At 37.2% G+C, this 24,046-nt stretch overlaps 1 protein-coding gene across 3 annotated transcripts in view; it reads left to right on the forward strand.

Moving 5' to 3' along the window:
* YLPM1 (YLP motif containing 1) overlaps nt 1–24,046 on the forward strand; it is a 78,221-nt gene that overhangs the window by 16,623 nt on the left and 37,552 nt on the right. For all 3 annotated transcript variants that reach the window (XR_013386519.1, XM_077910000.1, XM_077910001.1), the window contains exons 5-6: nt 14,178–16,298; nt 18,896–19,016. Coding sequence is in view for 2 of the 3 variants with exons in the window: in XM_077910000.1 (XP_077766126.1) it covers nt 14,178–16,298; nt 18,896–19,016 (2,242 nt within the window). In the remaining variant the exon portion in view is untranslated. The remainder of the gene's footprint in view (nt 1–14,177; nt 16,299–18,895; nt 19,017–24,046) is intronic.

Consider the following 24,046-nt stretch of genomic DNA (forward strand, 5'->3'; position numbering starts at 1 on the left):
TAATGGCCCTGAGAGCATGACCTGAGCCAAAATCAGAAGTCGAACACTCAACTGACTGAGCCACCCAGGCACCCCTGATCCACTTTTTTTAAGGTTTTATTTATTTATTCATGAGAGGCACAGAGAGAGAGAGAGGAAGAGAGAGAGAGAGAGAGAGAGGCAGAGACACAGGCAGAGGGAGAAGCAGGCTCCATGCAGAGAGCCCGATGTGGGACTCGATCCTGGCATTCCAGGATCTTCATTCCAGCCCTTCCTGGGCTGAAGGCAGGTGCTAAACCGCTGAGCCACCCAGGGATCCCCTCCACCCCCCCGCTTTTTTTTTCCTGATCTACTTTTGAGTTCATTTTACTTCCTGTGACAATTGGTTAATAGCCTCTGCTTGAACATTGGCACTGTGATAAGGAATACTACCATACGAGGTGTTGACAGTTTGCCGGAAAGCCTATTTGTGTTGAACCTAAATGTGTTGCTGTCACTTCTACCTGTTGATTCTAGATCTGCCTGTGTGGTGTAACACGTGATGGATTATCCTATCCTCCTCCTATAGTGAGTTCCTACATTTCTTTAAACACCACCTTCTTGACTCCTGCATCCTGTCCTACGTACTCTTCTCTGCCATCACAGAAACTCATATTCTTCTTTTCTTTTCACACTTATATTGGTTCTAGCCTCCTCCTGCTACATTCCTCACTGTCTTGCGAAGGGCCTTGGATTTGTCAGTCTCCTTCAGAATGAATGAACCCTTACTTTAGATGCAGGAAACCATAGAACCTATTACCAACTTTTTTATAAATAACGTATTGTGTAGCTGAACAAATTACTTTTTTGGTCAGCACTGTCACAGTGTTGACTCGTGTTGAGCTTAACATCATTTTGGCTTCCCAAGTCTTTTTCACATCAGCTCTTATTAAGCCAAGTCTCTCTCATCCTGAACTTCTGCAGGATGTTTTTTGTTGTTTTGTCTTTCTCTAAGATTTTATTTTACATTTCATTTAGTTAGGTTTGGGCCAACATTCTAGTCTGCTGAAATCTTAATAAATGTTGATTATGTTGCTTTTAGATGTAAGATGTTCCTCTCCATCTTTTCCACCTGCAACTTTGATAAGGATGGGTTTTTTTTTGTTTTGTTTGTTTTTGAATTGGATCCTGCTCACATTATCTACCCTGTTTTTAAAACCCTTCCCCAATCTAGCTTATGTCATTTCTGTTTCTATTACCTTTCTACTTCTTTTGCTCACTTAGCTTATATTGAGTATCGTTTCTGATGGTTGCCAGGGCATGGTTGTTTTTCCTCCTGTGTAACTAGGTGAAAAAAAAAATCAGTGAGAAGCTGGTAAATGAGTGAAAGAGACTGAGGTAGAAATAATCCACTGTTACAGAAACTTGTGAATTTTTCTTACTAGTTGAATTCGAGTTTGCTATAATCACATAACTAATATGGTAAGCCACTCCGTTTTGTTTTTTAAACAAAGCTGTGTAGAAAAACAAGAATAGAGAACACAGATAACTGATTGACCAATAATACACTATTAAAATAATGTAGATTACTTTGAGTTTTTGCGAAATCCAGATTGAGGCTGCTTTCTAAAAACCATCATGTGTAAATATCATACCACATTGTGGAGCATCTGGGGCAGCTCTTTTGAAATTGTGTGTAGGTGTGTGTCATTTGTTTCATCGGGACTTCTAGAAGACTACCTCTGCTCTGATAAACCGTTAGGTCAGTGGATATTGGTTTCCCAGAACCTTTTATTTTTCAATCATAAAACTTATTTATTAAAGGGTAACATACAGAGATAATGCACAATCCTGAGTATATGGCTTAGTGAATTTGCACAAAGTAAACACACTCACATTATCACAACTGAGATCAAGATCTAAAGATTACTAGTGTCTGAGAAGTCCTCCTCATGCCCTTTCCCATTTTTCTCTCACCCCAAAGATAACCATAATGCTGACTTTTCATATAATAGTTTTGCCTATTTTTGAAGTTTATATCATTGGAATTCTAATGTATGTATTCTTTTGAGTCTAGCATCTTTCACTTGACATTACATTATTGTGAGATACATCCATGTTGTATGTAGCTGCAGTTTTTGTTCATTCCCATTTCTCTACCATATTTTATTGTTTGAATATACCACAATCTGTTTATCTATTCTAATATTTAGTCATTTAAGATTTTTGGTTATTATGAAGATCACTGCTTTGTGTCTTTTGGCGCTGTAGGTGTCTCTTTAGGTGTGTGTGTGTGTGTGCCATGTATTTAATTTTTTTTTTTTTTTTTTTTTTTTTTTTGCCATGTATTTAATTTTGTTTAGAAATATACCAAGGATTCGAATTGCTTGATCAGGTGGTAGGTATGGTTTTACTTTGGTAGATGTTGTCAAACAGTTGTTTTTTTTTTTCTTTTTCTTTTTTTTTTTTTAAGATTTTTTTATTCATTTGAGAGCGAGCAAGCGCACAAGTAGGGAGAATGGTAGAGGGAAAGGGGGAAGCAGACTCCCCACTGAGCTGGGAGCCCCATGCGGGGCTCAGTTCCAGGAGCTGGAGATCATGACCTGAGCCAAAGGCAGATGTTTAAGCATCTGAGCCACCCAGGTGCCCCCAAACAGTTTTCTGGTGTGATTATGTCTATTTACATTCTCACCAGCAGTTTTTTTGCATCCTCATCAACACTTAGTATTGTTAAATTTTTAGTTTTAGCCGTTTTGATGGATGTCTAGTGAGATTTTAAGTATGACTTTAGTTTGTACTTCTCTGATGACAAATGAAGCTAACTTCTCTGTCCATTTGATTATTGTTAAGTTGAATTTCCTCTTTTATGAAATGTTGATTGAGGTCTTTTCCCAGCTTTTCTATCGGGTAATGTATTGAATTGTAGGAGTTCCTTGTGTATACTAGATATTATTCTGTGTCTAGACTGTCTCAACTATTTGTCATTCTATAACCCTTTTTCTTATCCTCAGTATACCAAAAAAGTATATAGATCCAGAGGATCCTTTTTACTTTTTTAAATTTTAAAGTCATTTTACAAATAACTTACAGAAGTAACAACAAAGGAATAGTGAAAAACAACTTATTAGAAATTTTTATAAAAGTTTTATAAGAGCAAAACTCTGCATCGAGTAAATTTTGGCACATAAATATAAAAGATCAAATAATCCTGTCACACATTCTTCTGGCAAAGCAGAATGATCCAGGTTCTTGGCAGAAAATATTATGTGATAACATCCTTCCAGTTTAATAACCAAGTGGATGGCAGTACTACATTTCCTTTCTGTCCTTAGAAATATATTGTTCACTCATCAAATATTGAGTTTGAGAATATTCATCTAGAGTGCTGTCATATGAGGACTCAGAGTTGGAGATTTTACTGATGCGATCAGTTTCACATTTATTAGAGCCTAGAGTGCTTCTGTCTCTGTGTTTATTTTTTTATTTTGACACAGCTTTCTCTCTCACTTTTTGCCATTCTGAAAGTTTCTCATTTTTCAATTGTGTTCAGAGAAGCCTAAAAGTAGGCTGTAAGATTTTGGGTAATACAAAGTGGAGTGAGATGACAGTTATTTCTACCTTTGCTTCATCCTTTAGGCAAATCCATCATTCCTTCATTGTCTTCATATTTTAATCTTCTGTGGCATAGTTGGGGATAATTAATGAGTAAGATGAATAAGAATTCTAGGATAAAGAAATTGCAGAATGTTTTTAAGATACAGAAAAAAAATCCCATAGGATCCCATAATGTATCTTAGATTTGTGAAAAGAATGGACCCAAATAGTAATTGCATGATAATATAAGTTTTATTCTATTTTTTTAGAGGTAAGTTTTCTCTTTGTTCTTGGGAAAAGCCTGTAAAAAAAAAAAAAAAAAAAAAAAGTCATGAAATGTCAATCCTTAGAACTGTTTATTTTTGTTTATTTTTTTAAGTGTTTCTTTAAATTCTAGTTAGTTAACATAAGTGTAATATTAGTTTCAGGTATTATAATATGGTGATTCAACACTAATAAACAACATCTAGTGCTTATCACTGGATATGTGATAAGGAAGTACAAGTGCACTTCCTAATCCCTATCACCTGTTTAATCCATCACTGGGTTAAATAAACTGGTAGCCATCAATTTGTTCTCTATAGTTAAAGCCTGTTTCTTGGGGGACTCCTGGCTGGCTTAGCAGGTAGAACATGGGACTCTAAATCTCAGGGTTGAGAGTTCAAGCCCCATGTTGGGTGTAGAGCATACTTTAAAAAAAAAAAAAAAGAAAAGGAAGAGTCTTTATTGGTTTGTCTATTTTTTTCCATTTACTCATTTGTTTCTTAGATTCCACATGAATGAAATCATATGGTATTTGTCTTTCTCTGACTCACATTTCATTTAGCATAATACTCTCTAGCTCTATCCACATCCTTGCAAATAGCAAGATTTCATTCTTTTTATGACTGAGTAATATTCCATTACACACACACACCTCATATCTTCTTTATCCATTCATCAGTTGATAGACACTTGGGCAGTTTCCCTAATTTGGCTACTGTAGACAATGCTGCTGTAAACATTGGGGTGCATAACTTTTAAATTAGTACTTTTGTATTCTTTGGGTAAATATCTAGTAGTGCGATTGCTAGATCAAAGGGTAGTTCTCCTTTTAACTTTTTGAGGAACCTCCATACTGTCTTCCCTAGTGGCTATACCAGTTTGCATTCCAATACCAACAGTTCCCTTTCTCCAAATTCTCACCAATAGCTGTTGTTTCTTCTCTTTTGATTTTGGCCATTCTGACAGGTATGACTATAATAGACTGTCAAAACAAAAATAAAAACAAAACAGTTCTAAAACTAGGATGCAGTGAACCCAGAGGAGCCTCAAAGGTTAGTGGTGTCTTTTGATTAATAGAAATTATTGATTTTAATTTAGTAGTCGAATTTATTGACCCTTTCCTTTATAGTTATTAGTGCTTTTTTGTGTTTTGTTTAAGAAATCTTTGTTTATTTGCCCCAAGGCCATGAACACATTAACCTATTTTATCTTTTATTTTTAAATCAACAATTTATAGAGTTGATTGTTGATATATAATATGAGGCAGGGTTCATGGTTTATTATTTTTCATATGGCTATCTAGTTGACCCCAGCACCATTTATTGAAAAAGTTAACTTTTTCTTACTACTTTGGTACTATCTCCTTCATTATGGGTCAGATGACTCTATGTGTGGGTTTGTTTCTGGATTCTATTTGTCTATCCTTGCATAAGTGTCCTGTTTTAATTACTGTAGCTTTGTAATAAATCTTGATGTCTCTGAGTGTAAGTCCTCCAATTCTGTGTTTCTAGATCAGAGGTTGGCAGACTTTTTCTCTGAAGGGCCAGATGAGAAATATTTTTAGGCTTTGCAGGCCATGTTTGGTTTATATTAAATATTTTTCATTCTTTTATTTTTCACTTTTAAAATTGTAAAACAAAACAAAACAAAACAAAATAAAACACTCTTAACTGGATTTGGCCCATGGGCCGTATGGTTTGCTGACTCCCAATCTAGATTGACTTGACTATTTGTGGTCCTCTGTGTTTCCCATGTAATGCTTAGAATCACCTTGTCAGTTTTCAGAAACCTATAATTTTGATAAACATTGCATAGAATCTATTGACTGTTTTGCAGAAGAATTGAAATCTTTGTAATATATTGACTTCTGATCTGTCACACGTACTTTTTTATTGGTTTTTAGATTGGAATTACCTCTTCCATTCTGTACCTACTTTATTAGGATTAGCAAGGGACTATAAATACTAAATTTTTTATCTATGTTTCCATTTGTCATGGTTGTTCCTACTATAGAGATAACACTTGGCAGGGGTTGGATTTTGACTTCAGGATCTTGGTTGTATATATATATGTATATATATATTAGAAAATAATTAGAAAAATTATCTCACATGAAAACTAAAAGGGCAAGAATTTGATTCTAGAATTTAACATTTTGTAATTCCCATGGTCAGCTGATTTATGTTTATGTAATTATTGTGACAATAAGATGTTATCTTGTTTAAGGGTATTTTGTATTTTTTCATACCTCTTAAGTTTTTATACCCAATTTGAAGTCTATTTTTTATGTCAAATCCTAAAATTTTTATACATACCTCTAATGGTTTCATATCTAGTTTTAGGGTTTTTATTTTTTTAGAAGTTTATGAAATACCTAACTGTACAAAAATTTTCTAAAGATTTAAAACAACAAATATTTGTTTTTCTTCTCATCTAACCAATGGGCAATGCATGTGTTTTTATGTGATTGTATTAGTGAATATATATATGTTTGTACTTTATTTCAAATGTTTTTATATGTTAAAAGGTCATAGCATTTCATTGTATTGTTGTAAACATGACTTATTTTTGTGCATACTTTTAAATTGAGTATCTCTAAATATATTTCTTCCAAAAGCTTAAAAATTCTTTTATAAATACAAAAGGTTTTGATAGTCTAACATTTTGTTACAGCCTTGAGTTTTGAAAATTTGAAAGTGCAGTATTGATAAATAATTGCCATTTACATGTAGTGTTGAAAGTATATTTCAATTGCTTTAACATTTTCTAACACCCAAAATAAAAATAAAATGATGACCCTTGGCTGTTGATCAGCAATTTAATCTAAAAGCAAAGCACCCTACCCTTTCATGGAAACTGCATGTTGTATTTGCAGGCATGATGCTTGCAGTATTGAGTTCATAACCTTTTACAACTTTGCCCCTGGATTCTCTTCTTCCTTATCTGCACATCTTTTAGTGCCTCTTGCTTCCTTCATCCTTTCCTCTGGCCTTGACACGTGCTCTTCTCTTTGTCTGGAATTCCTTTCCTGTCAGTTTTTACTTTGCTAATTCCTATTTTTCTTACCCTAGGGGGCAGGGAGCAATTCAGTAATTATATGTTGAGATCCTTCAGTGAGTCAGACAATGAACATACTTCAGTAAATAAAGCCAACACATCCCATTTTATCAAATTGTGTTCTGATTGTTGATTTACTTGCCTCCATTTTCCCATGGACTGTGAACTCCTTAAGTACCATTTATTTCCATCACAAACATAATACCTGACGTGTCAGATTAAATCACTGGTGCTTATGCCAGAATGTCTTAGTTATAGATAAAATTCTGAAGACATTCACAATTTGGTGAGGAAGGCAGTTCATTCGTATTTAAATTTGTTTATAATACTGGGTAATGAGTGGACAAGGGTTCTTCTGACTCTTCCTTGTGGAGGATAATCTTCTCTTTTCATTTATATGAAGTAATCATTGCTGAATCAAATACAAACAGATTGCTTTACATGACTTTAATGGTCTAAGGTGTTTTTCCAGGCACTTTGAATTAATAAATGTAACTTCAAGAAAAGGAACTAAACCATCATAAGGTCTGAAACAGTATTATAAATAGGTAAATAAGTGGTCTCCATCCTAAGCATTGCTATTATCCTTTGACAAGTCTTTGGTCAGCTCCTTTCCCTTTGCCCAACAATAACTGTGCCAAGCCTTCGGCTGCTTTGCAGAGACCATCTGCACTAGTGCTGCTTTTTTGGTCTCCACAAACATTTTAATTTTACTTTGTAGCTTTAATTTAGCTTCCTGACTCCCAGAGAAAATCAAGGCTTTCAGGCCAAGTGAAACTCACTTTCTGCCCTTATGTTTACCTTACTCTACTATCCTCATCTTCTAGCCTCAAAAGAAGCCCTTCTTTCTCTTGGTTAGGGCTAATCTCTCTGTGCCACTTAAAGAAATTCATTTTCTATTCTTATCAAAGTGGTATGTACATACCATAGTTTTTAAAAATCAAGAAAAATAGCCAGCTTAGATGTGTTTTCTAATGACATCTTTTAATTCTTTAGCTGTTTCTTTTGGTAGTTACCTTCCTACCACTAAATGATAATGCTCCTACTTTCTTGATTTACACATTTTAGATATTATATATTTACTTCCGGGTCTGATATAGATTTAGCTCTTACACTACTCTAACCTCATCTGCCTAATATATTTATATCACTGTTATTAGATGAGCAAAAATATTTGTTGTAGAGATAAGCAATGTGTTATATTTTCTTTACTGTAATGACTTCTCTAGGATTTCTAATGGTCTTCTTGAAAAATGTTTAAAATAATTCTCCAACCCCAGTCCCAGAAGCACCACCCTTTTTTTCCTGAGGAGCTCTCTCTCCAAAATGTATGCATCTTCTTGCTTTACACCTAGGCAGGTTGGGTGGTTGGTTGCTCAAAAGATCTGCCATATTTATGGCTGTTACTCCAGCATTTTCCTTGACTGTCCTCCTGGATTGGATTCACGGTTTACTGAATCTCATGGCTTCCTGTTTGTGATTTAGTGACTCTTTTTCCCAGAGTGCATGCTCAAGTAACTTACTGAGAAATCATGGGTTAGAGGTACATTTTCTGAGTCTAGTGTGTCTGAGAATGTTTTTATTCTAACCTCACACTTGATGAATAATTTGGATATAGAATTTGAAGTTGAGCATTTAAAATTTAATTTATTTAAACTAAAAACAAAATTAATTCACCCATTTCTCCCATGCCCCACCCCTGCCTCTGGCAACTACTAGCCTATTCTCTGTATTGATAAGCTTGGGTTTTTCCTATTTATTTATTTTTGCATTCCACGTATAAGATCATACAGCATTTGTCAGACTTAATTTCACTTAGCATAATGCCTTCAAGGTTTATCCATGTTGTCACAAGTGGCAAGATTTCATTCTTTTTTATGGCTGAATAATATTCAGTTCAGTATCCAGTTTCTTTACCCATTCTTCCATTGATGGGCACTGAGGTTGTTTCCATATTTTGGCTATTGTGAATAATGCTGCAGTGATGCAGTGAATACAGGGATGCATGTATCTTTTTAAGTTAGTTTTTTGTTTGTTTGTTTTCTTCAGATATAAATACCCAGGAGTAAAATTGATGGGTCACATGGTAGTTCTACTTTTAATTTTTTGAAGAACCTTCATACTGTTTTCCTTGTGGCCGAACCAATTTACATTCCCACCAGCCATATACAAGAGTGCTCTTTTTTCCATATCCTCGCCAACATGTATTGGTTCTAGTCTTTGAAAATAGCCATGCTAACAGGTGTGGGGTAATATCTCATTGTGGTTTTGATTTGCATCTCCCTGATGATAAATAACGTAGAAAATCTTTTCATATACCTATTGGCCATCTGTATGTCGTCTTTGGAAAAATATCAGTTCAGATCTTCTGCCCATCTTTTAATCAGAGTGTTTTTTTGCTAGAGTATATATGAGTTGTTTATTTTGGATGTTAGCCCCTTATGAGATATAATATTTGTAAGTATTTTTTCCCAGTCAGTTGGTCACCTTTTCATTTTGTTGATGGTTTTCTTTGCTGTACCGAAGCTTGGTAGTTTAGTGTGGTCCCACCTTTTTGTTTTTGATATCAGATTCAAAAAAATCATTACCAAGACCTATGTCAAGGAGCTTACCACCTGTGTTTTTTTCTAGGAGTTTTATGGTTTGGGGTCTTACTTTCAAGTCTTTAATCCATTTTGAGTTAATTTTTGTGTATAGTGTGAGATAGCACTGTAGTTGCATTCTTTTGTATATGGCTGTTCGGTTTTCCCAGGATCATTTATTGAAGAGACTGTCCTTTCTCCATTATATATTCTTAGCTCCTTTGTCATAAAGTAATTGACAATATATGTGTGGGTTTATTTTGGGGCTCTCAGTTCTGTTCCATTGATCTGTATGTCTGTTTTAATGCTAATACCAAACTGTTTAATACCATTTACATACCACATACTGATGTTGAACATAATTACTCCTCAAGGTTTTAGGGTCATCATTCTATTTTCTTCTGTTACTTAGTGTAGGTGCTATACTGTTCTGATTCTTTTCCTAATTAGGTGACTTCTCCCTTTGCCAGAAACACTTTTTCACCCTGGTATTCTAAAAGTTCATAGTGGGTTTTTGTTTTACTAGTTATATTTGGTACTTAGTGAGCTAGGCCCTTTCTGTCTGGAGATTAGAGTCTCTTAACTCTTAAACCTTTGTGCTATTTCTTTATAAATGTTTTTCTTGTTTTCTGTTTTTCTGGAATGCCTCATTTGTAAGTTTTTGGACCTGCTAGATTGATTATATTTGTCTTTTTCTCTTTCGTTTGGTTGTACTTCGAAATACTGCTAATTCTTTCATTGCATTTTATTTGGAGAATTTTAAAAATGTTCCACAGTTCTTTTGGTTCTCATCCTTTTTTATGTATAGCAAATTGATTTATAGCACAGTATCTTTAAGAATCTTTCTGGGGATGTTATTTGAGGATTTTTAAAAAGTTATCTTCTGTTTTTTGCATTATCTCTGTTTTCTCCAGATTTATGACCTGTTTACCTTTGGTCTCTTCCTTTCATATTGGAGACATTCCTCAAATATCTAGTGATCCTTGGTTATCATTTATATTTAAGAGTTGGGGACACCAACAAGCTAACTGAAAACTGTATGCATATGAAGGGGTTATTAGCTATTATTGCTCCCAGTCAGCAAATTCAGGCTTTGTTTGAGGTGGTAGGGCAAAGAACTGTCTGCTAATGTTAGAGGACTCTCAGATTCAAGAAATTAGGGACATTCAGCCTAGAGAAAGTCTGGTTGATGTTTCCGACTATAGATTTTAACTTCTATATTTTTAACCCCAACTCTTAGTCTTGTCCTTCATGGTATCTAGAATTTTGACTATCTAGGTTTCTGTGAGCAAACCAACCCTCCCCCCCCTTTTTTTAAGATTTTTTTTTTTTTAAATTTATTTATGATAGTCACACACACAGAGAGAGAGAGAGAGAGAGAGGCAGACACACAGGCAGAGGGAGAAGCAGGCTCCATGCACCGGGAGCCCGACGTGGGATTCGATCCCGGGTCTCCAGGATCGCGCCCTGGGCCAAAGGCAGGCGCTAAACCGCTGCGCCACCCAGGTATCCCTTTTTTTAAGATTTTATTTATTTATTCATCAGAGAGAGAGAGAGCAGCAGAGACACAGGCAGAGGGAGAAGCAGGCTCCATGCAGGGAGCCCAGGGGCCCGATCCCGGGTCTCCAGGATCACGCCCTGGGCCGAAGGTGGCGCTAAACCGCTGAGCCACCTGGGCTGCCCCCAACTCCATTTTTATTGTATCCCTTTCTACTTCCAGCATTCTAAACCGCAGCTTCTTCTTGCTCCATATGTTACCATTCACATGTGCTCTTTGTCTTTTAGAATTTAAAAGCAAAATTCTCATCTGCTGGTGATCCCTTTTCTGTTTATAATGGGTTTATGTATATTGAAATTTCTTGTGAGGAGTCTGTGTGGTGTCAATTTGGCTAGGCTGTAGTGGAGTTCACTAATATGTTCTTTCCCAGAGTTCCCTTATATGTTTCTGATTAGGATGGGTCACAAGGGAGATTTTTGCATCTGACATAAAATACTTATCTCTGGACAACTGAAAAAAGATTCTTACCTTTTCCCCAGAAAAGGATACAAAGTCCCTTTTTTGTCTTTGGTGAAATCTTCATTCTTCCAGCTGGGTTCACACTCTTTCTTTGTTACTTTGTAATTTAAACTCTGAGATACAAAATTAACTATTATTAATACATCTTATGTTAGATAAGAAAAATCAACCAAAGAAATTTGACTAAGACATATTTAAACATATCAAATAAGGAAGGAACTACACATAACTGTTACAGTCCTTTCTGCGATTGGTCATGTAACCTAACCATAGTTGGTATTTATAATAACCTTTATCCACAACCCATTTCATAGTCCCTTTGTTCTCACATGCACCTCAGGTGGTCCTGGTTTTTTGCCTGGTGGAGTGACCCAAACCTTCATTCTTGAAGGCTCTGGGCTGTTGGCAGTCCTGTCTGAATTCAGCTATTGTAAATTTTTTTTTTTTACTTTAATCACAGGACATGGAAGTGCTAAGAGGTGTCCTAGAGGATCTCCATTCCAGACATATTCCTCCTTACCTTCAGTGTGCAGTTTCCCCCTTGCAGCCCAGGGCCAGTCACTCCCTTCTTCGCCTGTTGATTCAGAACCCAAAGTAACCAGGTGGCAATCTTGAGTTTAATGGAGTTATTGTTGTTTCCCCTGATGGGAGCATTCCCTCCTCCCTTTGAAACTAAGACTTCTAGACCAGCAAAACCTGACGTCAACAGGAATGGAAAATAAATGATTTATCTGAAACTGAATTTATTATTCCTCATTGATTTCCCAAACCAATGAGAGAAAAACTCTTCTATTTATCATTAAAATCCTGAAAAGTATCACCATCCATTTAGCCCTAAGACAGAAACCTTAGAATCATTGTAAATCCTTCCCTTCCGTTATCATTTTAATCTCACCTGTTAGAAAGTCCTATCCATTTCACCTTCCTTCACATCTCTCACTTTTATCTCCTCTGCATCTTCATGTCAGTCACTGCCTTAGGACAGGCTTCCCTTTCACTTACCCAAATTATAGAAACAATTCTAAATAAACTTTTCCCACCTATCCATCTGCTACTTTTCTGCTAGAGCAATCTTTTAAAATTCAAACCATCTGTAGTGGCTCTAAGTCTCATTAAGTAACTCCCAACTTCTTACCCAGCTGAATTAATTCATTTATGATAACAGAGATCCAAAGTCACATGCTCTAATAAATTAGAGTTTTATTCTTTCTCAGCACTTATGTGGTGGCTCTACAATGTCAAGAATCCAGGTTCCTCCTGATTTGTTCATTTTTATCCCCTAGTATATTGCCCTTATCTACATGGTCCAAGATGTGTCATTACCATGTCAAAGCTAGCATGAAATGGAAATGATAAATGATAAAGAGGAATATGTGCCCTTCCCTTTAAGGGTATGACCCAGAAGGATGTGCTGGTCATTTTCACTCTCAGCGCATTGGCCAGAACATGGCTGCAAGTTCTAGTGCAGGAGAATTTGGAAAAGAGAGTATTTAGGCTGGCTAGCTTTATGTCCAGCTAAGAATGAAGAGGCTCAGTTACTCTAGGAAAAGGGGGAATGGCTGGCTATTGGAGGAACATAGTAGTCTCTGCCACACAGGCATACAGGGTCTTCTGGAGATTGATTCTTGCCTACTCTTTACTTTGTCTCTTAGTTCTCTACCTTTCCACTCCTTTCCCAGCTCTCCCTACTCTGTCTCCTCTTGTTTCAGCCATGTTGAACTGTTTGCACTTCGAGACATGTTGTGCTAGTGTGCTTCCCTGCCTTTCCTCACAATGCTTCCTTAACCTTAGATGTCTTTGCTGTCCATTTACCTTATCTCCAGTGCACTCTGTTAGCCTGGCCTCAGAGAATTTGTCCTTCAAGACTTAATTTAAGCATCATATATTGTATAAAGCCTTTATTGGACAGCAACCTTCCCCTTATCCTGGTAGAATTAACCATCACCTCCTCTGTTTGCCCTTGTTATATTCAGATAGACTTCTGTCATTGCACCTTTGGGCACTTATTTACATTTAGGTTCTCTTTCTCCTTGATTGCAAACCCTTTGAGGGCACAGATGACATTTTATTTGTATATCCCTTGGATGTACTGTAGTGCTTGACAAGGAATGTGCACTAAAAATTTACTGAATAAGCAAGGAGGTCCATAACAAAATTTCAGGACTTTAAGATGTCCAGACTTTAAAATGTCAGGGCATACTCCTAAGATATAGCTGGCTACTGTCTTTTTGAATTTTGTCAGTCCAGATGATAATGTTAGTTCCAACAGTATTTATAATCATCCTAAATTACCTTGTTAATTGTTTCCTATTTAGTTTTTATATTTTAATTCTGAAAATACTCTCAGAATTAGCTGTGGCATTTTTTCCCCCTTAAAAATGAGTGGACTTTTCTGTCTACTAAGTCACAATGTTTATAATTGCTTTTTAACAATTTAGTTAAAATATCAGTGACTTGCCTCAGGAAATGTTTTGAAGTGAATTATGATAATACTACTGACATGATTTCCAAAGCCTGTCCTGAGACCTGAGCACTGCCACTTTAGCTTACTGATTCTAAGATAGATGCCTCAGGATTTATTTAATGACTGACAGAGTCATTTCTGTAAACAAATTCTAAGGCCAGATTGCCTTAAATATTCTTACATGGAGAATATTTTTTTTCTGCTTTACTGTCTTGAGTAATATCTTTTGTTTTACTTGTAGATTTGATGGTCCTCGAAGATTTGAGGATTTAGGGTCAAGGTGTGAAGGACCGAGACCCAAAGGGCCTCGTTTTGAAGGAAATCGCCCCGATGGGCCAAGACCCAGATATGAAGGTCACCCAACAGAGGGCACTAAAAGCAAATGGGGAATGATTCCCCGGGGGCCAGCATCTCAGTTTTATATTACCCCCAATACATCCCTCAGTCCTCGACAGAGTGGACCACAGTGGAAAGGCCCCAAGCCAGCTTTTGGACAGCAACATCAGCCGCAACCTAAGTCACAAGCAGAACCTCTTTCAGGAAACAAAGAACAATTAGCAGACACCAATAGTAACCAGCAGAAGAATTTTAAAATGCAGTCAGCTACATTTTCCATTGCTGCAGATATAAAGGATGCCAAGGCGGCTCAGTCAAATGAGAATCTAAGCGACTCTCAACAAGAGCCACCTAAAAGCGAAGTCTCGGAAGGGCCCATAGAGCCTTCTAATTGGGACCCGAATTCTCAAAGTATGGAGACTCAAATGGACAAAGCCCAAGCTGTTACTCAGCCTGTATCCCTTGCAAATAAACCTGTACCTTCTCAATCTGCTTTTCCCTCAAAACCAGGGGGGATGGAGGGAGGAGCAGCAGTGACAACATCATCATCATTAACTGCAGATAATGATTTTAAACCTTTGGGTATTGGTCTGCCCCACTCAGAAAACAGCCAAGAGAAAGGGCTACCTCGGCCAGATAACAGAGATAATAGGTTAGAAGGCAATCGAGGCAGCAGCTCATCTTACAGAGGTCTGGGGCAAAACAGAATGGAAGACATACGGGATAAAGGACTAGTAAATAGAGGTCGAGGCCAGGCACTCAGCCGTGGCCCAGGGTTGGTCAAGCAAGAAGACTTTCGTGATAAGATGATGGGTAGAAGAGAAGACAGTCGAGAGAAGATGAATAGAGGAGAAGGCAGCCGGGACAGAGGGTTAATGAGGCCAGGAGGCAATCGGGAGAAAGTGCCAGGTGGTCTACAAGGCAGCCAGGACAGAGGTAGAGCTGGCAGCCGAGAAAGGGGACTACCTCGGAGGGCTGGCAGTCAGGAGAGAGGACCTCCTCGGAGGGCTGGGAGTAGGGAGAGAGTACCACCACGAAGAGCCGGGAGTAGGGAGAGGGGACCACCCCGAGGGCCTGGCAGTAGGGAAAGGGGACTGGGAAGACCAGATTTTGGTCGTGACAGAGGTCCATTTAGACCAGAACCAGGAGATGGTGGGGAAAAAATGTATCCATATCACCGAGACGAGCCTCCTAGGGCCCCATGGAACCATGGAGAAGAGAGAGGGCATGAAGAGTTCCCTTTAGATGGTAGAAATGCTCCAATGGAACGAGAAAGACTTGATGATTGGGATAGAGAAAGATACTGGAGAGAATGTGAACGTGACTATCAAGATGATACACTAGATCCATATAACAGAGAGGACAGGTTCTCAGCACCACCATCTCGATCTCATGATGGAGATAGACGAGGCCCTTGGTGGGATGATTGGGAGAGAGATCAGGATATGGATGAGGACTACAACAGGGAAATGGACAGGGACTTGGACAGGGATGTGGATCGGATTGGAAGACCCATGGATATGTATGATAGAAATTTGGATAATGAGTGGGACAGAGATTATGGGAGACCACTGGATGAACAAGAATCACAGTTTCGTGAACGGGATATTCCATCTCTTCCACCTTTACCACCCCTCCCACCTCTTCCACCTTTGGATAGATATCGGGATGATAGATGGAGAGAAGAAAGAAATCGAGACCATGGGTATGATCGAGATTTTCGTGATAGGGGTGAGTTGAGGATCCGAGAGTATCCAGAAAGAGGAGATACATGGCGGGAAAAGCGAGATTATATCCCTGACAGAATGGACTGGGAAAGAGAACGGTTGTCAGACAGATGGTACCCATCTGATGTGGATAGACATTCCCCCATGGCGGAACATATGCCCTCCTCACATCATTCTTCTGAAATGATGGGGTCGGATACAAACTTAGACTCTGACCAAGGCCTTGGAGGGGTAATGGTTCTCAGTCAGAGGCAGCACGAAATCATTTTGAAAGCTGCACAAGAACTGAAAATGCTTCGGTAAGTTGACTACTTAAGATCATTTCTTTTAGTCAAAACCACATTCAAACTGCTCTTTTAAAGTGATGTGATATATTTGAATGGAATCATTTTGCTTCAAGTTCTTATCTCATAATTTTAATTATTACCTGGCCATTCAGTACTGTTTAGGGTTAGGATATATATTTAGGAACTGTGTTAATTGTAAGCTTATGTCCTGAAATGTGAAAATTTGATAGCCATTCTTGGCTTTTATGGATGTGTTGCTGACATACCATGCTTATGCATGTTTCAGGTGTCAAACTTCAACTCTCCAGTGCTCTGGATTTCATGGAGCTCATATGTAACATCTTTTTTTTTCCCCAGGAGGCATTTGTTCTTTGGTATTAGATCTGATAGACTTCATATTCACTAATCTTTGATAAAACTTTGGGAAGTGTTTTTCTCTGTTGAAGCTAAGAATGGTTTACCTAAAGTGTCCTCAGATTTGTCTAATCATTGTTACTTTCTTTCTGGGGTGCTTTATCTTTCCGTATAATTAGAAGCAGATATCTCTACTTGAGGATGTTACTTGTTTCTGCATAACCAAATATTTTCTTTGCGAAATGGAGAATAGAATTTGGATTTCTTGATAAACAGTCACCCAACTCTGTATAGGTATCTCCATAATGCTTCCTGGGTAGTAGCAATAACAAAATTTTTTTAAAAAGCTAACATTGAATGCTTACTATGTACTAGGAACTATACTGAATACTTAGTATATACGCATTTAATCCTTAAACCAACTATATCCTGAAATAAGAATTTAGGAGTCATTGTTAGATTGTAAGCTTTTTGAGTAATTTCTTAGGAATTAACAATGTTTTGAGAAAATAAATTAATGGTTAGGATTTGATATATTCCAGTGTATTATATTTCCTTCATTTTTTAATTCTAGTCTGCATTTGTGGATTATACCAATTGAAATTATAACTGAAGCTTTATGAATAGAAAAGTGTAGTGAGGAAAAATACCTGTAGGTAAAGATGGAAGATCTGATGTTTCAGGCAGCATAACAGATTTCTGTCTACAGAAGATACGCTCTGAAAGATTAGACTCTTCTAGATTACTCTTGAAGATGTGAAAGCATGCTAGAGAATATTTAGTTACTACACTGTTCGTTTTTAAGTTATAGACACCTTTAATTTAAAGCCCACTGTGTACTGAGCACTGTGCTAATAACTTAGTGTATGTTATCTCAGTTCTCCTGTCTCATATCGTTTTATCTCAAAGGCCTGCAAAGAGAAGTAGATAGTATCCTCACTTCACAGATGACACTAAGACTCATAGAGGTTAAGTCCACTTGGCTATTCAGTGGCAAACCCAGAATTTCAGTGCAGTCTGTCCAACTCTAAAATCTGTTTTGTTTATGGAGAACACCAAGCTGATTGGTGTTACCAAGCTGCCAAGATTTCTTTCCTTTCATTTTAAAATTTCCTTTTCATCTATTACTGCTTTATATGGAAATGCTATATAAAAAGGTGCTTCTTCTTCACCATCCTTTTTTTTAAAGCTCTTTCTAGGCAATATAAACCTAATTAAAATATGAAGTGATGGATAAGAATTGTCATTGCTGAATACAAGTAAGCTATGTTGTGATGGTGTAAAGTTATAATATGATTTATGTGAGGCAGAAAATAAACTTTTTCTATATTTGACCCTTTATGTCTATTTGGGTCACTATACCCAATGTAGGGAAAAAACTATAAAAGGTCCGAAGAGCTTACAGTAGATGTTATACCTGTTTAAGGTGGGCATTGTAAGGAAAAGTTAAAAAAAAAAAAAAAAGGAATTTGACCAGAGATTTGAAGAAAAGCATGAAGAGTTGTGTAATTACTCTTTAGGAATATGAAGTACCGTTTTTAAGGGTATAGGCTGACATTTGTTCTCACTGTATACAGCAGGGCCATAAACTAAAATATCCACAAAAACTAGACAGGTAACTAAAATGAGTAAAAATGGGCCAGAATAACTACTTACTGAATGTGGTGAGGATTGTGGCAAACCGCTTCATCTAAAGTGGACAGCCACTATTCCTGTCAGCTCATCATTGGCATGTGGGAACTTAAACCCATTGTTACCAAATCCCTTTAAAATTTGAATTTATCTATGAAATATTTTGCTTTGTAAATAATGGCAGCTAATTCAGATTTTTAAAACTGATGTGAAAGCCAAATTTCAAAAAATAAAAAAAAAATCGCTTTCTAGGTCATATTTGGCCACCATGTTGCAACCTTTGGTCTAGAGAGTATTGAACAAAAGACATAGTGAGACAACTTTTTGTTCAATGAAAGAAAAACATGACAAGTAGATGATATTTTAGAATAGACTAATGAGGCAGATTATAGAATCTGCCCTTGAAGATCTTTGATAATTTGTAGTCGTTTATAGGTTGTAGATGACTGGTCAGTTAGCTACATATAGGCAAAAGAATGTTATCCTGCCTGTGCTCTGTGGGCACTGAGAGGATTTTAGAACAAGGATTTTAGGTCTCTTTTTTGTTCTTTGTTATCAATTGTAGTCACTTAGGAATGGAGTAAACATGCCTAATGTACCATGGCAATTTTATTTGTTCACAGGGAACAAAAAGAACAGCTTCAGAAGATGAAAGACTTTGGGTCGGAGCCACAGATGCCTGACCATCTGCCACCCCAGGACACGAGGTTGCAGAATGCATCTTCAAGGCCTGGGATGTACCCGGTATGGCAAAATGTGTGCTCAGGAAATGAAATGATTCCTACTTTGTATGTTTGTATGTTTTGTTTGATTTCTTTTTCCTATTGTAATAAGTATAAATTTCCTCCACAAAAAAATGTAAATTTGGGGAAAGTATAAAGCTAGTGGTAATTGACCTTTGAAAATCTTTTAAATGTGGTCGCCTGTGAGCATTTTTCCCCTAGGTTTTGATAAGTACACCAAGCACACCTGAGCTACATGGCTTCATGTTCACAAAACTGTAGAATTTTCCTAATAGTCTCTTTTGTTCAAATAGTGCTGTTTTTCATCTGGGCAGTGCGAGGGCTCCCCATGAACTTTGCTCCTATGAGCCTCATAGTCTCCCCACTTCCTCAAGCTACTAGTTCCACAGCTAAGGAAGGGATCAAACGTCATGCCTCAGTTCAGGCTGTAAAGTTCTGTTAAAGAAGACTTGTTTGATCAAATTCTCTATTTGTTTTGCATTCATCTTTGTGGTTGTTATTTGTTGTTTTACCTTTAAGCCAGTGTTGGGCTTTAAAAATATTGTCATGCAAATAACTTTGTAACAACACAATGAGAGAAAAAAACCCAAATCATTTCATGAAATTAACTCTTCATTTTTCAATGTTCCCTTTCACTCTGGTCTAACACGTAATACTCAGATATAGTTGTTAACACCAACAACCACCATGATGTCACCTCTCCATGTCCTGTCTCCTGACCTGTGTGTGCATCCATCTGCATCTTGATGTGTCTCCTGTTACTCCGCAGATTCAAAGCAGAACTCATTATCATTCTCTATTTAACTTGTTCTTTCTCCTCACCATCACATAGTCACCCAAGCTGGGAACCTGAAAGTCAGCCTTCATTCTTTTCTTTGTCCTGCCTTTCCATATCCAGTCATTCTGTTGATTGATTTTACTACCTTTTTAATAGTGTTCAAATATACTGTCCTCCACTTCCCCACAATCTCAGTTCTAGCCTTCATCGGCTCTTGCCTATATTATTTCAGATTATTTCATCTCCCCATCTTACTCCCCTCTGATCCCGTTTTCCATTCTGCTGCTTGAGTGATTGTTTTGCTGTATTTTTTAATCAAATTTTGAGGTTTAGTTTACATCTCATAACTCATTTTAAGCCTACATAGGTTTGTGTTTTGACAAATAGAAGGAAGAACAAAATTTCCATCACCTGAAAAAGTTCTCTAGTGCCACTGTGTACCCCTACACCTCACTTAAGACAGCACTGATGGGGCTTCTGGCCAAAATGGACATGCAAAAACATAAATCTCACTATGTTGCATGTGCCCTCACTTTAGAATGCTTTTGTATTCCCCCATGGCTTTCAGGATAAAATCTAGAGTCTTTTGCATGACCTTTTATGTTTTCTTCCTGAACTTAACATTACTTACCATTACCATCACTCTGCTACATTCTGCTTTCATTCCACATGGAGCTTCCTACAATTCAAAGTGTGCCAGGCTCTTCCTCTCTATTGTTTTGCACATGCATGTTCTCTAAAACAGAGTTTCTTTTCTTTCTCTTCTTATCCCTTCTCCAACTAGTTCATCCTTGTTCATTTTTTTAGAACTCAGCTCTGTATCTTCTCTTACACTTGTGTAAGATGGTTGCCTTCACATGTACCTCTGTAACGTCTTATACAAGCCTCTGTCATGGCCATTATCCTGTTGTATTTTGTCTGTTATCAGGTCTGTCTTTCCTTCTAAACAGAGCTCTTAGTGCACCTGGGTAGCTCAGTTAGTAAAGCGTCTGCCTTCAGCTTAAGTCATGATCTCCCAGGACCCTGAGATCAAGCCCTGCATTGGGCTCCCTGCTCAGTGGAGAGTCTACTTCTTCCTGTTCCTCTGCTGCTCTCCCTGCTTGTGTGCTGTGCACATGTGCACTCACTCACTCTGTCTCTCTTTCTCTCTCTCAAATGAATAAATTAAAATAAAATATTTAGAGCTCATAATGATTGGAACTATGTCTTTTATCTTTGTATCTCTTAGCAAATAGTAGAAGCTTCAAATTATAGTTCCATGTGTCTGCTTTATTCACTTCACAAATCATAAACATTTTTCTGTATTCCTGCATACATTATTATTTTTGAAGCATAATTTATTAAAACTATTCCACTTCTGTTAGACAATTGGTTTCTAATCCTTCAGCCTTATTATTAATAGAACATTAATGAATTTTTTGTGTCAAGTTCTTAATCTAGATAACTTTTTAAAATAACCTTAAATTCCCAAAGTGGGATACTTCAGTAACAGAATAAGGACCTTTTATAATGATTCCTGAAATACAGCCAGTGGCTCTCAAAAATAGTTGTGTAATATGTATACTAGAGCCTTGCAGGTGTCAGCTTCTTAATATTTTTGGAAGATTTAATAGTTTTAAAATGTTTTAATATGCATTTTTAATAGTGAACATGAGTATTTTTCCATATTAGTTAACTAATTTCTTCCTATAAAAATTCTATTTTGTTCTTTATCCATTTATCTGTTGACTCTTAAGGGTTTTTTTTTTTCCAATTTATATTATTCTAAATATAGTATAGATACTAATCCTTTCTCATATAAATACTGTAGGGATGTTTTGTTTTGTTTTTTTTACAAGTGTGTGTATTGCTTTCACTATGTAGTGTGAAGAAAATACTTTTTGTTTTATTTATAGACAAAGTCCCAAGTATTCTTTTTTTTTTTAATTTTTTTTTTTTAATTTATTTATGATAGTCACAGAGAGAGAGAGAGGCAGAGACACAGGCAGAGGGAGAAGCAGGCTCCATGCACTGGGAGTCCGACGTGGGATTCGATCCCGGGTCTCCAGGATCGCGCCCTGGGCCAAAGGCAGGTGCTAAACCGCTGCGCCACCCAGGGATCCCAAAGTCCCAAGTATTCTTAAGATATTTGAAACAGGTCTGGATAGCTGTGCTCCACAAGTTTTTGTCTTATATGGCATTTTCTTGGAGTTTAAAATGCCATAATCAAATGTTTATCCTTAGGTAGTAACTCTTTGTCTTTAACTGTAGCCTGTAGTGATCTCTAGTTAAACAGCATCCTTATATATTGGCCAAATCCATTTCATTACTTAAAAAGTTTTTTTTAAAGCACAGCCCATATGTGAGTAAATGTGTAAGGAATGCATATATTGTTGGCTGGTCTGTGTAAGGTCTAAAATAGCTGTCAGTGATTCCACACAAATCTTAAAATAATTTGTTTGTGTGGAATCAGAAAAGACCCCGAATAGCCAGGGGAATTTTAAAAAAGAAAACCATATCTGGGGGCATCACAATGCCAGATTTCAGGTTGTACTACAAAGCTGTAGTCATCAAGACAGTGTGGTACTGGCACAAAAACAGACACATAGATCAATGGAACAGAATAGAGAATCCAGAAGTGGACCCTGAACTTTATGGGCAACTAATATTCGATAAAGGAGGAAAGACTATCCATTGGAAGAAAGACAGTCTCTTCAATAAATGGTGCTGGGAAAATTGGACATCCACATGCAGAAGAATGAAACTAGACCACTCTCTTTCACCATACACAAAGATAAACTCAAAATGGATGAAAGATCTAAATGTGAGACAAGATTCCATCAAAATCCTAGAGAAGAACACAGGCAACACCCTTTTTGAACTCGGCCATAGTAACTTCTTGCAAGATACATCCACGAAGGCAAAAGAAACAAAAGCAAAAATGAACTATTGGGACTTCATCAAGATAAGAAGCTTTTGCACAGCAAAGGATACAGTCAACAAAACTCAAAGACAACCTACAGAATGGGAGAAGATATTTGCAAATGACGTATCAGATAAAGGGCTAGTTTCCAAGACCTATAACGAACTTATTAAACTCAACACCAAAGAAACAAACAATCCAATCATGAAATGGGCAAAAGACATGAACAGAAATCTCACAGAGGAAGACATAGACATGGCCAACATGCATATGAGAAAATGCTCTGCATCACTTGCCATCAGGGAAATACAAATCAAAACCACAATGAGATACCACCTCACACCAGTGAGAATGGGGAAAATTAACAAGGCAGGAAACAACAAATGTTGGAGAGGATGCGGAGAAAAGGGAACCCTCATACACTGTTGGTGGGAATGTGAACTGGTGCAGCCACTCTGGAAAACTGTGTGGAGGTTCCTCAAACAGTTAAAAATATACCTGCCCTACGACCCAGCAATTGCACTGTTGGGGATTTACCCCAAAGATACAAATGCAATGAAACGCCGGGACACCTGCACCCCGATGTTTATAGCAGCAATGGCCACAATAGCCAAACTGTGGAAGGAGCCTCGGTGTCCAACGAAAGATGAATGGATAAAGAAGATGTGGTTTATGTATACAATGGAATATTACTCAGCTATTAGAAATGACAAATACCCACCATTTGCTTCAACGTGGATGGAACTGGAGGGTATTATGCTGAGTGAAGTAAGGCAGTCGGAGAAGGACAAACATTATATGTTCTCATTCATTTGGGGAATATAAATAATAGTGAAAGGGAATATAAGGGAAGGGAGAAGAAATGTGTGGGAAATATCAGAAAGGGAGACAGAACGTAAAGATTGCTAACTCTGGGAAACGAACTAGGGGTGGTAGAAGGGGAGGAGGGCGGGGGGTGGGAGTGAATGGGTGACGGGCACTGGGGGTTATTCTGTATGTTAGTAAATTGAACACCAATAAAAAATAAATTAAAAAAAATAGCAGTCAGTGAAGAACAAACAAACTAGAAACAATGAACTAAAAGAAAAGTGTAGTGAGTATTTGAATCAAACTTGTAAAGATTAAAATAAAATTTAATAATTGGGTTTCAGTATTGAGTAGATAGGTAGGACCTATCTATCTAAGAGGTTCTACTGTCTCTTTAATACATATTTCTGTTGACATTTGGTGATTGCTTTGTGAAAACAAATGCAACCATTGCACGCTACAGTAGCACTCCCTCTTGAGTAGGTTACTAAATGTTCTATTCAGTTTCTTTGTTTTGTTTCCTGGTTTTGGTGTTGTATGTTGG

Source organism: Canis aureus, chromosome 9 (genome assembly GCF_053574225.1).
Source record: "Canis aureus isolate CA01 chromosome 9, VMU_Caureus_v.1.0, whole genome shotgun sequence".
Taxonomy (NCBI): domain Eukaryota; kingdom Metazoa; phylum Chordata; class Mammalia; order Carnivora; family Canidae; genus Canis; species Canis aureus.